The sequence below is a fragment of the Bos grunniens genome, chromosome 2, assembly GCF_055505025.1.
Source record: "Bos grunniens cultivar Pamir isolate PY7600 chromosome 2, Bosgru_T2T1.0, whole genome shotgun sequence".
Lineage (NCBI taxonomy): Eukaryota > Metazoa > Chordata > Mammalia > Artiodactyla > Bovidae > Bos > Bos grunniens.
This window is the reverse complement of record NC_141166.1, coordinates 51,146,976-51,163,059: the sequence shown is the minus strand read 5'-3', so window position 1 is coordinate 51,163,059 and position 16,084 is coordinate 51,146,976. Positions and strand designations below refer to the sequence as shown.

The 16,084-nt window shown below is 38.1% G+C and overlaps 1 protein-coding gene across 18 annotated transcripts in view; it reads right to left on the bottom strand.

Moving 5' to 3' along the window:
• Nucleotides 1–16,084, bottom strand: part of ANKRD44 (ankyrin repeat domain 44) — a 311,506-nt gene that overhangs the window by 90,401 nt on the left and 205,021 nt on the right. For all 18 annotated transcript variants that reach the window (XM_086347858.1, XM_086347867.1, XM_086347758.1 and 15 more), the window contains 2 exons: nt 13,798–13,876; nt 3,448–3,562 (listed from right to left, as the gene is read on the bottom strand). In XM_086347858.1, the coding sequence (XP_086203984.1) occupies nt 3,448–3,562; nt 13,798–13,876 (194 nt within the window). The remainder of the gene's footprint in view (nt 1–3,447; nt 3,563–13,797; nt 13,877–16,084) is intronic.

Genomic DNA, 16,084 nt, shown 5'->3' with positions numbered 1-16,084 from the left:
AATACCACTAATTCTGCTACAATTGAGGCAGAGAAAGCAGTGAGAGTTTAATTGATAAGATGGAATACAAATTAAAAAATCCTAGAGACAAGCACCCCAAAACTAACAAAGTTAAAGAAAAAACCCAATGGCTTTGATACCACATAAAGTTGCATAAGCACCAAGTCACACTGCAGAAACTTACAAAGTTCAGAGAAACAAAAACGAAAAACAAAGAACATTTAATCAAGGCTTGAAAATAAGATGCAAATAAATTCATCAGAAAGTAATGACTATAAAACTTGTCATAAAGAGATCTTTAAGAATACATTGGCCATATTGTTTATGAATTAAAATGGGTTATTTTCATAAATGCTCTTTTTTGTTCACTTATTTATAGAAGGAAACACCTGTTTTTCTCCTCTTTAATGAGCTGCTGCTGCTGCTGCTAAGTTGCATCAGTTGTGTCTGACTCTGCGACCCCATAGACAGAAGCCCACCAGGCTCCTCTATCCCTGGGATTCTCCAGGCAAGAACACTAGAGTGGGTTGCCATTTCCTTCTCCAATGCATGAAAGTGAAAAGTGAAAGTGAAGTCACTCAGTGGTGTCCAACTCTTAGCGGCCCCATGGACTGCAGCCTAGCAGGCTCCTCTGTCCATGGGATTTTCCAGGCAAAAGTACTTGAGTGGGGTGCCATTGCCTTCTCCGCTTTAATGAGTTACCCTAGATAAATTTACAAGGAGCCCAGAGAACAGTGACTTTCTGGGGAAAAGTGAAAGTTGCTCAGTCTGACTTTTTATGACCCCATGGACTATAGAGTTCATGGAATTTTCCAGGCCAGAATACTGTAATGGGTAGCCTTTCCCTTCTCCAGGGGATCTTCCCAACCCAGGGATCGAACCCAGGTCTCCCACATTGCAGGCAGATTCTTTACCAGCTGAGCCACAAGGGAAGCCTAAGAATGCTGGAGTGGGTGGCCTATCCCTTCTCCAGCAGATCTCCCTGACCCAGGAATCAAACTGGAGTCTCCTGCACTGTAGGCAGATTCTTTACCAACTGAGCTATCAGGGAAGCCCAAGCCTTTAGCAAATTCAACCATCAATTCTCCTGTCCCTTCACTTGGATATTTTCTCTTTAGGTGACTTCCCTCCCCACACAACATACACACTCACTCTCACACACAAACACACACACAGTTGTTGCCTTAACGAACCACTGTTACTGAAGGAAGCATGTATTAACCCCAGATATGCTGGGGCAAAAGGAAGCATATGTGGCTCTTTGAGGCTGGGACAATGTTTCCCTGGCCAGTGTCCCCAGCACGGTCAGTAGAAGGAAAGGCTACTTGACCAACATCATTCCTAAGGCATTTTTGCCACATAGTTTGAGTTTGTACAAATTGAAGGTAAAATAATCTCAAGGAAATAGACTTTGTGCTTACTGAATTAAATGTGGTTTTTTCAGAAATTTTAAGTATTGAGCCCTGTTTATCTATAAAGTTCAAATTTTTAAAAAAAAACTCATTTTTCAGATAAGTTCAAATCTGAAACAATCACTGAAAATATGAACATATCACAGGGTGAAGATAGCTTGTGCCTAAACACTTTATTTCTGCTTAACTGACATTGAACATTTAAGATCTTTGGCTTTGGGTTGCAACTCTAGACTCTGGTAAATGCCTCCGAAATCCTAGAACACTGCTCTTTCCAGGAAACCGAGCTGCTGCTTTAGATTTGCAACCTCCCAGTCAAACAGGTCCTTTGACTTGAAGTGGATTCCTTTCTCTTCTGAGACAACCCACTGTTCTTGGCATTAATATTTGTCAGTGTCTCTCTACCCTTAGTCTTGTCCTTAGCTTGAGAGCTCATTTCTTCTCTGGACATTCACAAGAGTCTGCCAGGTGTTTCTAGTCTGGACCACTTCAAGTTTGTCTGGACTGCTATTAGAGTGATGTTTCTTACACACAAATGGGATCATTAGACACAACCTACCCTACACATAGTTATAATTCTTTAACAACTTCTGAATGCCTCAGAATGGTATCCAACTCCTCAGCAAGATGTTCGAGGTCCTCTGAAATGTGGTTCTTCCTGCCTTTCCACCTCATCTCTTTCCACTTCCCTAACATGCTAGATATTATCAAGCAATAATACATAATAACTTATAATAAATTAATAATTAGTTAATAATATAATTATTAATAGTTAGCCTTTACTGATAGCTTACTATGAGCCAGGCACTGTTCAAAGAGCTATTAAGTTGGATTATCTTGTTGAATACCTTAGCAGATGCATTTAGATAACTCACACACAGATCTTAACACATACCAAAGAGCTTTACTAGTGATTAAGTCCTTTAATCCTCATAACAAACCTATGGTAGATACTATTATTACTCCCATTTGCCAAATGAGGAAATCAATGGGCAGACAGGTTGAGCAATAAGCTCAAGGTCACATAGCTCACAAATAAGGCAGCTTGAACTGGAGCCCAGCTAGTGCCCACTAAAGGCTGGGTCTCCCACCGTGATATAATGCAGCCTTTGGCAGAGCATGGCACCATCACACGCTCTTCAGCCCACCAGGCCAACTTCCACCCCACTAGGCCACCCTCCCCATAGGAGCTGTATCTGCTCCTGCTTTCCTTCCTGCTTGGGAAGTCTGCTACTCTGCTCTATTCACATAATTCCCATCCTTCAAAGTCTACCTAAAAATCACCTTCTCCTTAAAAAACTATGGCCACCTTTGAGCCTCTCTCCTTCCTGTCTATAACCTATGGCATATATTGTCTACACCGAATATTTTGCCATTAAAGTTCTGTTTCATTTTGAACTTTGCTAAATACGATTTTGCATGGTTCTTTGTCTTAAGTGGGTTTTGGGCCTCCAACAAAATTATGAGCTCCTGGAAGGTACCAATCAGGTAACGTATATCTGAAATTTCCCACAGCACCCAACACTGCAATGGATTCATATAGATGCTTCACATATTCTTGTTAAATTGAAGTACAAAATGAAGTCAGGTCCCTCTTCCCTATGTGGCAGATTTACTCAATTATACAGTATAACCATATCATTAAACATGGGTTATTAACATATGCAAAACGGTACTCTGAATAAAATCTGAGTTTGCCCAATTATGTTTTATTTTTCCTGCTTAACTAACACTGTTCATTGGAAAAAAACAGAAGAATATTAAAAAACAGAGATTTAGGAATAACATTCAAGTTCCCTTAATTAAAACCACTGAAATAGGCCTCTTTTTGATATAGCTGAAAAATAAAATTGGTTCTTCCTTGCAACTGTCATTAAAAATCACTTAATTTAGTTCTAATTTAATTTGTGTTTAGCATAATGTTGCAGATCTACCTTAATTTGGACAAATAGGATCTATCCACAGCACGGCAGAACCCCTTTGGCAGTACTCCCACATGTGGCAATTAATCCACTGTATTTTTGCTGTAACCTACTTGGCTGTGTCAGCTCCACTGGTTATTAAGGTGTTAATCAAAAGCTCATGACCGTATCTTGCAGCCACATGAAGAGGAGTGTTCCCATCCTTATCCACACAGTCAATTTCACCTCCTGAAAGAGACATTTTAATACAGAATAACGTAAGGATTCATGTTGAGTCAGATAATATACTCACAGTGACCAAATGTTGATTTCATTTCTATTCTGTGCATCTCTGCTCTCAAGAACAAGAATGCTTTTTAAGGGAACAAGTTACCATCTGAAGTTGTAGTATTATTAAATCTGCATGGAAGGAAGTCTATTAGAAATGCTTTTTAAAAACCTTTCCACGTTGTCTTATTTAAGAATCTAAAATCTTACAACTAGATTCCCTCTCTAAATAAACAATGTAACCAAATGCCACAAAATGTATCTCTGAAGACATATTCAATTTTAATTTTACTTGCCGAACTAAAGACCTATATAAACCTTATGTTACAGCATAAGAACCAAAGGAATAGAGTTCAAGAGAAGATGTATGTAGTTTGATTATCTAGTTTAAAATATGATGAGTAAAATGAGTAAAAGCATAAACTATAAACTGAAAGTATCCATATTTATCAAAACTATCACATTAATTACCTACAGTTCTTTTAATAATAGTTTCATTTTATTTTATTGTATATTGCCTCCTTTTCCCCAAATTCTTATTTTACTATGTCTCTTTCTTTCTCTCCCCTTTTCATATATGTGAAAAGATATATAATATATAATAAATGAAATACAATTAGTCCATTAATTTATTTGAAGAACCATTTAGAAATAAGTTAAGACATCATGGATTTCACCTCTAAGAACAGTCTCCCGTATAACTACAATACCATCATACCCAAGAAATTTAACAGATACCATAATTTTGTGTAATATACAGTGTGTATTCTAATTGTCCCTGAAAATGTGCTTTATAATTGTTTTTTTTTTAAATCCAGGATTCAATCAAAGAGTCTGACAGCATTTAGTTGTCATGTCTCTTTAGATTCTTATCATTTGGAAAATCTTCCTGCCTTCTATGTAGGTATGTAGGTATCTCTCAAGTTATTGATATTTTTGGAGACTAAGCCAGGAGTCATATATGATATAGTGCATTCTGGAATTGTCTGGTTATTTCCTCATTATTAGATTCAGGCTAAATATTTTGGCAAGAATATCCCAAAGTTGAAATGCACTTCCCATCCCATCTCCACAGCACACACATAAGATCAAGCCAGTCCGTCACTGGATGATACAAGTGTTGATTACTTACAATGGGTACAGACCATCAGTTCGGGAAGATGAAACAGTTCTGCAAATGGATAGTGGTTATGGCTGTACAACTATGTGAATGTACTTAATGCCACAGTACCATATGCTTAAAAATAGTTTAAATGGTAAATTTAATGTTAAATGTATTTTACCACAATTTTAAAAAGAGGCTTGATTACTTGGCTAAGGTGATGCCTTCCCGCACTCTGCACTACAAAATGCCTTTTCCCTTTTAACAATTAGCAAAGAATTTGTGGGTGATACTTCCAAATTGTGCAAATATCTACTTTCCCAACAAAGTTTCCCACAATGATTTCAGCATAAACAGGGAGCACTCTGTTCAAAAGTTATCTGCATTCTTTATTCTGTGTGCTTATATTATCAATTTGATACACAGCCTCATTTGATTGTGGGCTTCCCAGGTGGCGCTAGTGGTAAAGACACTGTTTGTCTATGCAGGGGACATAAGAAACGTGGGTTCAATCCCTGGGTCGGGAAGATCCCCTGGAGAAGGGCATGGCAATCCACTCCAGTATTCTTGCCTGGAGAATCCCATGGACAGAGAGGTTGGGCAGGCTAAAGTTCATAGTATTACAGAGTTGGACATGACTGAAGTGACTTAGCACTCATTTGATTTTGCCTTCAAATATTTTACTGGCTTTAACTTTATTTAATACATTAAAACATGTGTTTCAAAAGTCTATACTTTAAAAAAGCCTCATTTCTATCCCTTCCACTTCACCCTCAACCACATTCTATAGTAATTAATCATTTTCACTGCTGTGTTTCTCTTTGTAAAAAATAAACAGATTCTTTTATGCCATGCCTTTTTTCCCCGCACTTAACAATGTACCCTGCAATTCATTCCTAGAGATCACTTCTTTGGATATCTTTCTCATTTTTGTATGACTGGTTTTTCATTGCATAGATGTATTAGTTAAGTAAACCAGTCTGGTATAGATGATCACTTCTTTAGATATCTTCCTCATTTTTGTACGACTTGCTTTTCATTGCATAGATGTATTAGTTAAGTAAACCAGTCTGGTATAGATGAATATTTAGGCAGTAAAAATAATTTTGCTATTATTAGGAATGCTGCAGTGAATACCTTCATGCAAATATTGTTTTGTATTTGTTGAGTGTATCTTCAGAATAAATTATTAGAAAGGGGATTTCTAGGTCAAAGAAATGAGTATATGGTTTTATTAGATTTTGCCACATATCATTCTCTAGGTGCTGTACAACTTTGAACTCATGTGAGCAATGTGTAAGAGTTTCTTTTTCTTCAGTCTTGCCAAGCTTTTGAATATGTTCCATGTAATGAGTGAAAACTGGTTTCTCACATCGTAGTCTTTATTTACATTTCTCTTGTTAAGGAAGTCGAGAATCTTTTCATATATTAAAGGGCCATTTGTTTATCTTTTTCTATGAACCATTTGTTCATGACTTTTGCCCATTTTTCTAAGAGAGTGTGTGTGTGTGTGTGTGTATGATCTTTTTATTCCTTAATTTTTAAAGGTTCTTAAAAGAGTTGGGAGATTACCCACTTAGCAGTAATTCAATTCAGTTCAGTTCAGTTACTCAGTTGTGTCCGACTCTTTGCGACCCCATGAATCACAGCACGCCAGGCTTGTTACAAATATTTTTGTCCTAGATTTTCTTTGTCTTTGGTGGTTTACCCTGAAGAAATCTGTTTTATAATTTCTTTTATTGTATTTAGATTTTGCATTGTGGTTTTAAAAGTTTTCCCCACATCCTAGCAATATAGAAACTGACACATGTGAAAATATTTGCTATATGCATTACTGATAATTGAGTAAACTTTCAAGTATTTTAAGAGCCTCTGAAAATCAAGGAATAAGGAGGAATTAAGGAGAGGGAGGAATGGGGAGTGACTGCTAAATAGGATGAGGTTCTTGGGGGCAGATGATGAGAATGTTCTGGAATTAGATAATGGCGATGATTGTAAAGCCATATGAAGATACTGAAATCCACTGAATTGCACACTTTACAATGATGAGCTTTTACAGTATGTAAAATTTATAACCCAATCATACAGGAAGGGCCTGAAGAAAGCTAAAGGAAAAGGGGAGGGAGTAAAGGACAGGGAGCACACCAAGGAGAAAAAACACCGTGTGTACTCTTGCTTATGGAAGACCATGTGCATTTCTGCTTTTAATAAAAGAAAGTACCTAAGATATTGGGGCACCAAATATAAATTAGTCTAAGATTTTATTTCCTGACTATCTTGCTCATAAACAAATCTCTGCATCATTGTGGAAAGCAATTAAGTTATTGAATTATCAGTTCATGCTCTTAGATATCAGGTGTTTTAGAGTAGGTCAAATCTTCAGCTTTACCTCATTATCAATTATATTGAACTAAACTAAGCTGATGTTTTAAAACTAAAATATATCATTTTAAGATACTAATACTATAATGTTTGGTTTGTGTATCTAAACTACACATACACATTTATACATTCCAGAATAAGAAATACAAAATCCTGAGAAATGTAAATATTGTATAAATGGCTTAGGTCTAAAAAGATATTAAACATTTACTTTAAATAATATTACTGAGAAAGTAATTTTCTCATTGTAGAAAATTTAGAAGATGCTATAAAATACAAAAAATAAAACAGAAGTCATCTATAAATTCACTGATTATTTTGAGGTAATCAGTATTAATATTCTGGATTTTTCCTTTCAGTTGTTTGTGTGTATGTGCATTTGTGTGTGAAGACATTTCCCATGGTTAAGATCATAGAATACAAAGAGTTTTGTATCCCGACTTCCCCCTTAATATTACATCACACACACTTCCCATGTCATTAATTCGTTTCATTAAAATAACTGCAAATCTCCATGATATCAGTATTTAGAGAATTTACTTAGAAAGGCCCCAATTACAAGGCATTTAGGCTATGCCCAATTTTGCCTCTAGGAAAAACACAGGAATGAACATAACTATACATAACTTTATCCACATTTCAGATGATCTCCTCCAGCAGGATTTTCAGAAGTAGTACTACTGGATTGGAAGTATGAGTATTTTTCAGGCTCTTGATGGACACTGGGAAATTGCTTCTGAGAAACTCTGTGCCCATTTGTACTCTCGTTACCAGTATATTTGAGAACCAAAAAGAAGCCGTTGAGTCTTTTCAGATCTAAGGAAAGAACATTAACTTCTAGGCCACAACACTCTCTCTTATGATACGACTGTTATAAAATCTTCACAATAATAGCTGCATGGCCCTTCACTCTAATGAATCCTACTATGACCACCAACCCCCTAAGATTTATTCCCAACAAACAATATTCTCTCTCGTCAGGTGTGTTGGTAAACCAGAGTTAATAAATGAGATTCTCTCCTAACAGTGAAATAATTACAAATATGTGTGGCCTTTGTAGAAGGGGAAGATGTTTAAAAGAACTCCAATGAGTACATGCGTTTATATAGGATTTAAGATGTTTCACTCCACAGCCAAGACTTCAGCATGTGCCAATAAGTGTACACATTTGGATTTTTCAACTTAATAGCTATTTATAAAATGGTAATCCCTTTTTGACTTTGTGACAGAGAAATATAAATGGCAGCTTGAACACAAACGCTGATCTTTCCTCATATCTTTGTTTCTGCAGCAAAGTATTGATTTTTAAAACCAGTTGCTCAAATATATAGACTATTATCATTTTCATAAAAGTAATTACATATCTTCATATGTACATTCTTAAACACATGTAAAAAATCTGGACGTTTCATCAAATTGTCAATAGAAATTATTGGGTGGGATTAAGGAGACACATTGATGGGGATCTCTTTAATAATTTAATTTTATTCTATAGTGAGCATGTATTCATTTTATTGGAGAAGGAAATGGAAACCCACTTCAGTTTTCTTGCCTGGAGAATTTCATGGACAAAGGAGCCTGGCAGGCAACAATCAAGAAAAATAATAAAACAAAATTAGTTACTGCAAACTTTTCAGTTCAGTCACTCAGTCGCGTCAGACTCTCTGCGACCTCATGAACTGCAGCACTCCAGTCTTCCCTATCCATCACCAACTCCCAGAGCTTGTTCAAACCCATGTCCATCAAGTCGGTGATGCCATCCAACTATCTCATTCTCTGTCGTCCCCTTCTCCTCCTGCCTTCAGTCTTTCCCAGCATCAGGGCTTTTTCCAATGAGTTCTTCAAATCAGGTAGATGAAGTACTGGAGCTTCAGCATCAGTCCTTCCAATGAACATTCAGGGTTGATTTCCTTTAGGATTGACGGGTTTGATCTCTACTGCAAACTTTTAGGGACTCAAGAAATAGCTTGCAATAATTTAAATTTAGAAGCATCCAATTTAGATCATTTTTATGCCTTGGGGACAGGCAGCCACTTGGTCTCCATGGATACCTCAGAGTAATCCAGGATACAGGTACCCATGTGAGAGCTGCCCACAGTGGTCAGCCTAAAAGGTCCACCCACGGAGCTGATCAAAGAGTGGAACCTCAAAGAAATCTTTGTCCTGGACAAACACTACATTGCTCATGTTCTGAACCAAGTGTTAGGGGCTCCATGTTTATCAGCCTCAAATATTCCAAAAATAAGATAGGAAAAGAGAAGAGTGAAAAATACTGGAAAGGATGATCTAGGAGATTTGAGCTGATAAAGTTTCTTTGTTGTCACTATAATTTCATGAGTTAATTTAAAACTGTAAAAATATGGGTAATTATCTTAAATTGTCCTTTAAAATATACTTCTGGAAATCATCATAATTTAGTAGAAAATAGACTACTTGTTATTCAGAAATATGTTTAGGACCTCTAGATGAATTAATTTCTATTTTATGGTCACTCCCAAAGCTTTCCATTTTCATTTGAAAATCTTTAACAGTTGCTTGGAATTCAAATATCTTTACTCTTTATTTGAAAGTTGCAAGTTAATGTTGGTAAACCAGCATTGATAATTAGTGAGGAAAATAAACATTTGTGAGTTTAGACATAGGCAGAGCATATAGGAAGAGATGATTTATGCAGCATTATCCAGGCATTCATCTGAAATTAGCTTTTCATTGCACAAACAAGAATAGTCATCTTATTAAGTTGCCTTGGAAGGGCTATGAGCCCAAATATCAAAAATCTCACAATGAATCATCCTAACCTATCCCTTGGCTCTTCCTTTTCAAACTCTATTTATTTTTAAAGCTTCTATAAAAAAAAAAAAAAAAAAAGCATCATTTTGAACTTTCGTAACCTGCTGAGCAGCATCTAAGGCAGCCGCTTGTGCAAGTGGCTGGATCAAATGCCTTCTGATACCAGATTATGTCTTCATTTAATTCTTTCCCTCTCTGGTTCTGACAACACAGCTTCAGATAACAAACAATGCGACTGAACAGCAGAGGCACTCTTTGTTTATTCACTTAAAAAAGAGTTTTTAAAAACGATCACCTTACCAAAACTGAATGATTGGGGGCGGGGGGAAGGTATTATAAAGAACTAATAGCCCTGACTAGAGAGCAGTCAGAGAAGCAGAGAAATGCTGCAAAAAGCCCAGATTATCAGAACAATTTAACAAAACAAACACCAAGCATGTCCCTCAGTAGGTCTCAGGACCAAATGATGTCCCCATGGGGGATGGGCATTCAGGGTCCTGCCATGTAGGGATCCACTCTGGAGGATGGACACCAGGTCCTGGGAGTGTGAGTCTCTGGACCTTTCCCAAAAGGAAACCAACAAACAGGAGGAAAGGAAAGAGCTTCCTATTCTTGTCCCTAAGAGCATGTTTTAAAAAATGTCAAATGGGATGGTATGGGGAGGGAGGAGGGAGGAGGGTTCAGGATGGGGAACACATGTATACCTGTGGCGGATTCATTTTGATAGTTGGCAAAACTAAATCAATTATGTAAAGTTTAAAAATAAAATTAAAAGAAAAAAAAATGTCAAATGGAAGAACTCACAGTTCTCACATGTGTAACGAATGCAAAGAATTGTTGGCTGAGAGAAGAGAATGCCAAATTATCCTTTTACAGGGATGCTGCTGCTGCTGCTGCTAAGTCGCTTCAGTCGAGTCCGACTCTGTGAGACCCCATATACGGTAGCCCACCAGGCTCCCCCGTCCCTGGGATGCTCCAGGCAAGAACACTGGAGTGGGTTGCCATTTCCTTCTCCAATGCACGAAAGTGAAAATTGAAAGTGAAGTCGCTCAGTCGTGTCCAACTCTTCACGACCCCATGGAGTGCAGCCTACCAGTCTCCTCGATCCATGGGATTTTCCAGGCAAGAGTACTGGAGTGGGGTGCCATTTCCTTCTCCAAGGCATGAAAGTGAAAAGTGAAAGTAAAGTCACTCAGTTGTGTCTGACTCTTAGCGACCCCATGGACTGCAGCCCACCAGGCTCCTCCGTCCATGGGATTTTCCAGGCAAGAGTACTGGAGTGGTGCCATTTTACAGGGATGACTCTATGCCAAATACAAGCAACTCTTAAACAGAATTCAAGTTTTAAAAAAAATTTTAACATGTCATTGTTCATCCAGATAACACATTTGTAAGTGAGTGTTTGAGAGTTCAGTCTCCAGTGTTAGTCTTCCTGAGTTCTAATCTCTGTTCCTCAACATATGTGCCAGGTATCCCAACAGAAGTGACAACCTCTCTGCCTCAGTTTCTCCATGTTTGAAATGGAGATGATAACAGGACCTCTTTCTCATGGGGTGGTTGGAAGGATTTATGTGGAGTGCTTAGTCAAGTGCCTGGCACAATGTGAAGAACACTCAACCATTATCATTATATATAATAAGTTATATACTATAGCCACTATATTTTCAGTATTTTAGGACCCTGGACTCCACTCAACCCACAAAGCAAGATGCCAGGCCAGCCAAGAATAGGCTCTGAGACGAGCTCCTTGATCATAGAGGACAAGACATAGGGTACTTTTTCAGGTCTCATTCCCATTCAAAAGTCTAGCAAGAATTCTAGTAGAGAGGGCATGGAAATTTAAGTTCACAGGGATGGTTTGTGAAAAGATCAAAGCAGCCAGCGGGCCCCCAAGACTGCTTTAAGCACACTAGCATGACACAGTTCTGGCCCACAGAGATGGACCTGTAGGAATGCAGTGCTTCAAGGTGAAAAGCTGCTCCTTCTCTGGTCTGGTCGCTAGTGCTTGAAATTGCTTCAACAGGGAACAATGCTTTTTAATGCCATCAAGCTAAAGCCCAGTGATTATATTCACATTAAAATTTTCAAATTGGATACCAAATAGCTCCCTGGTTTTGTTTATTTTTAAGGCAGTGGACACTGTTTCTGAAAAACAATTGAGAAATATAGTGGGACGAGTCGTTGCTGTTTAGTTGCTAAAGTTGCTAAGTCAAAGTGAAGTCACTCAGTCGTGTCTGACTCTTCGCGACCCCATGGACTGTAGCCTACCAGGCTCCTCCATCCACAGGATTTTCCAGGCAAGAGTACAGGAGTGGGGTGCCATTGCCTTCTCCAGGGGATCTTTCCAACCCTGGGATTGAACCCAGGTCTCCCGCATTGCAGGTAGACACTTTACCATCAAAGCCACCAGGGAAGCCCTAAAGTTGCTAAATCGTGTCCAACTCTTTCGCAACCCCATGGACTGACTGTAGCCTGCCAGGCTCTTATGTCCATGCAATTTCCCATGCAAGAATACTGAAGTGGCCCACCATTTCCTTCTACAAGAGTGGGATGAGGAAAGTGTGCAAAGGAGAGATGCCAGGGTCCCTCCCCACCTCCCCTGATTTCAAGAGAAACAAAACAATTAAAGTGGTTTTTCAGTAAAGTGAATGTCAAAGGCATACCACACATTTCAAACTAGAATTAATACATGTTGTACAGTTAATTTCCAATTACCTGCATTTGCTCACTGGAAATTTGCTGGGATTGCTTTTCTTCTATAGTTTCACTGAAGTGCTTATAAATTTCCTGTGCTTTGCTGCAGATATTTTGCTTCCTCAGCATAATTTCTCTGCATAGTGTCAAATGACTTCAGTACCTAGGACATACCTTGTGCATGCTAAGTCACTTCAGTCATGTCTGACTCTTTGAGACCCTGTGGACTGTAGCCCGCCAGGTTCCTTTGTCCATGGGGATTCTCCAGGCAAGAATACTGGAGTCGGTTGTCGTGTCCTCCTTCAGGGGATCTTCCTGATAATACCACTAATGCTTCAAGTGTATGTCATCCAATATTCTTACAGATGGCAGGAAGATAAGTCTAAAAAACTGACTAATGTCTGAGTTTTGAGATCTAGAAATGTGGGTCAACTAAAGATAGTTTAGGAACTGCTGAGTTTATGTGAAATGTTGGCAAATATCTGAACTAAACCTGTTTGGGTTTTTTTCCACATGTCTTCAAGATTAGCTAAGATAACAGAAGTTGTGCTAGCAAGGTCAGTGCACTCCCAGATTCTGGCCATTACCCTCTAATAGTAACATGAACCTTGATGCAAAGTGACACTCCCTAGTATTTTGGCTGCAGAGACAACCCAGTGGTTCAAGCACATCTTTATTGTAAGTCTGGAATATTACTAGATTCTCTGACTTTCCAAGGTCTCTATCAAGCCTGTGATTTTATCATCCTTTATATCATGCTTTATATATCATGCATCCTTTATACCTGCTTTTCTGCTGAGTCATCTCATTTTTCTTACCTTTGCCCAAGTAGCTTAGTGAGTTTTAACTTACGAAACTATGGTGGGTTTGAAAATTTTAAAATAATTCAGCTTTGCTGCTAGAAAATGCCTGATACTTATTTTTACTAGTTTCTGAGTAAAACATGCAGGCTCTTAAGCCTATATATAATTTCCAGTTTCAAAACTCACATGTTCTTTGACTAGGAATTGACTATGAAACTTATGGTTCTATGTCCTTATTCCTAAGCTGGGTGGTGATGACCTGTCTGCTAAGGAGCTTTTAGCCAAGTTCATCAAAGGATAGTATAAATCCAAGCTTAATAAACACTAACAGAGCATTGTATTTCATATTCAAATAACTGACAGCCAAACTCAAGCCACACCAAGAAACTGTTCCAGTGACGACACTGTAGCAGAATCTCTCTTACCATTTTGAATGAGGGTTTGTGACCGTGTGAACCTTCCGTGGACAGCTGTCATGTGCAGTGGACTTTTACCATCTTTACTCTAAAAATTGAGAGAGAGAGAGGAAAAAAAACAAAGGGCAAGTAACATCAATCTGAAACATTCCACAGTTTCCAATAGAGTGTATACGATATTGCAGGTTTTTATCTAACATCACATTTTTTAAAAAAAAATTAAGTATAGTTCATTTACAGTGTTGTGTTAGTTTTAGGTATTCAGCAAAGTGATTCAGTATACGTATATATGTTCTTTTTCAGATTCATTTCCATTATATGTTGTTATAAGATATTGAATATAGTTCTCTATGCTATATGATGCTAAGTCACTTCAGTTGTGTCTGACTTTGTGCGACCCCATAGACAGAAGCCCACCAGGCTTCCCTGTCCCTGGGATTCTCCAGGCAAGAACACTGGAGTGGGTTGCCATTTCCTTCTCCAATGCATGAAAGTGGAAAGTGAAAGTGAAGCCGCTCAGTCGTGTCCAACTCTGAGCGACCCCATGGAGTGCAGCCTACCAGTCTCCTCGATCCATGGGATTTTCCAGGCAAGAGTACTGGAGTGGGGTGCCATTTCCTTCTCCAAGGCATGAAAGTGAAAAGTGAAAGTGAAGTCACTCAGTTGTGTCTGACTCTTAGCGACCCCATGGACTGCAGCCTACCAGGCTCCTCCGTCCATGGGATTTTCCAGGCAAGAGTACTGGAGTGGGGTGCCATTGCCTTAGATTCTTATTGTTTACATTATATAACATCACATTTTAAAGAAGCTTAGAGAAATGGAAATTATTCTAGAGAAGAATTGCAGAATTTTTAGTTACACTGACAATTCTTAAACTACCCTGGTTTAAACTGAGGAAATCACCCAAAATGTTTTTTCATCTCCTGTGATCTACTAATAAAAGTTTCCTCCAAGGAGTTTTTTTTTTCCAACTTAAAAAAAATTTAAGTATAATTAATATACAATGTTGTGTTAGTTTCCAGTGTTCATCAAAGTGATTCAGTTATAAATATATATACATATGTATTTTTCATATCTTTTCCACTATAGTTTATTATAGTGTTTTTTCAACTTTTGTCTGTAGTAAATTAAGAAAAGACAAATGATGTATTAACTTGTTTGGTCCTCTTTGGCCTAAAGATGACTAAACTGCTATAAATCATTGCAATTTTCAAAACTGACCTGAAATCCTCCACCATTATCTACATTTTAATTCCACGGGGCTGGGGGCGGGGGGGAGGGGGGAACACTTTTTTTTATTATCGCAAAAAAGAAACATTTACTCCACTTAACTCATTAGGAATCATAGGATTAAGATTTAATGATCAGCTGGAAATGTGCTGAATTTATACATCACTTCTTTATCACTCAAGTTATGACAGCATTCTCTGACATAGGTTAAGCTAAAACATGGAAAATGTACAGAATCTACCCACTAGTCAGCACTGCACCAAATACCAAAGTTCTACACTTTTAATTAAGTATTAGTTGTTTATAGAATTTTCTAAAAACAGTAATACCCACAAAAACATTACTATTACTTTAGACATAAAGTACCCACAACTGCCTCTTGAGAAATTTATATGCAGGTCAGGAAGCAACAGTTAGAACTGGACACGGAACAACAGACTGGTTCCAAATAGGAAAAGGAGTATGTCAAGGCTGTATATTGTCACCCTGCTTATTTAACTTATATGCAGAGTACATTTTGAGAAATGCTGGACTGGAAGAAACACAAGGTGGAATCAAGATTGCCGGGAGAAATATCAATAATCTCAGATATGCAGATGACACCACCCTTACGGCAGAAAGTGAAGAGGAACTCAAAAGCCTCTTGATGAAAGTGAAAGTGGAGAGTGAAAAAGTTGGCTTAAAGCTCAACATTCAGAAAACGAAGATCATGGCATCCGGTCCCATCACTTCATGGGAAACAGATGGGGAAACAGTGTCAGACTTTATTTTTTTGGGCTCCAAAATCACTGCAGATGGTGACTGCAGCCATGAAATTAAAAGACGCTTACTCCTTGGAAGGAAAGTTATGACCAACCTAGATAGCATATTCAAAAGCAGAGACATTACTTTGCCAACAAAGGTTCGTCTAGTCAAGGCTATGGTTTTTCCTGTGGTCATGTATGGATGTGAGAGTTGGACTGTGAAGAAGGCTGAGCGCCAAAGAACTGATGCTTTTGAATTGTGGTGTTGGAGAAGACTTTTGAGAGTCCCTTGGACTGCGAGGAGATCCAACCAGTCCATTCTG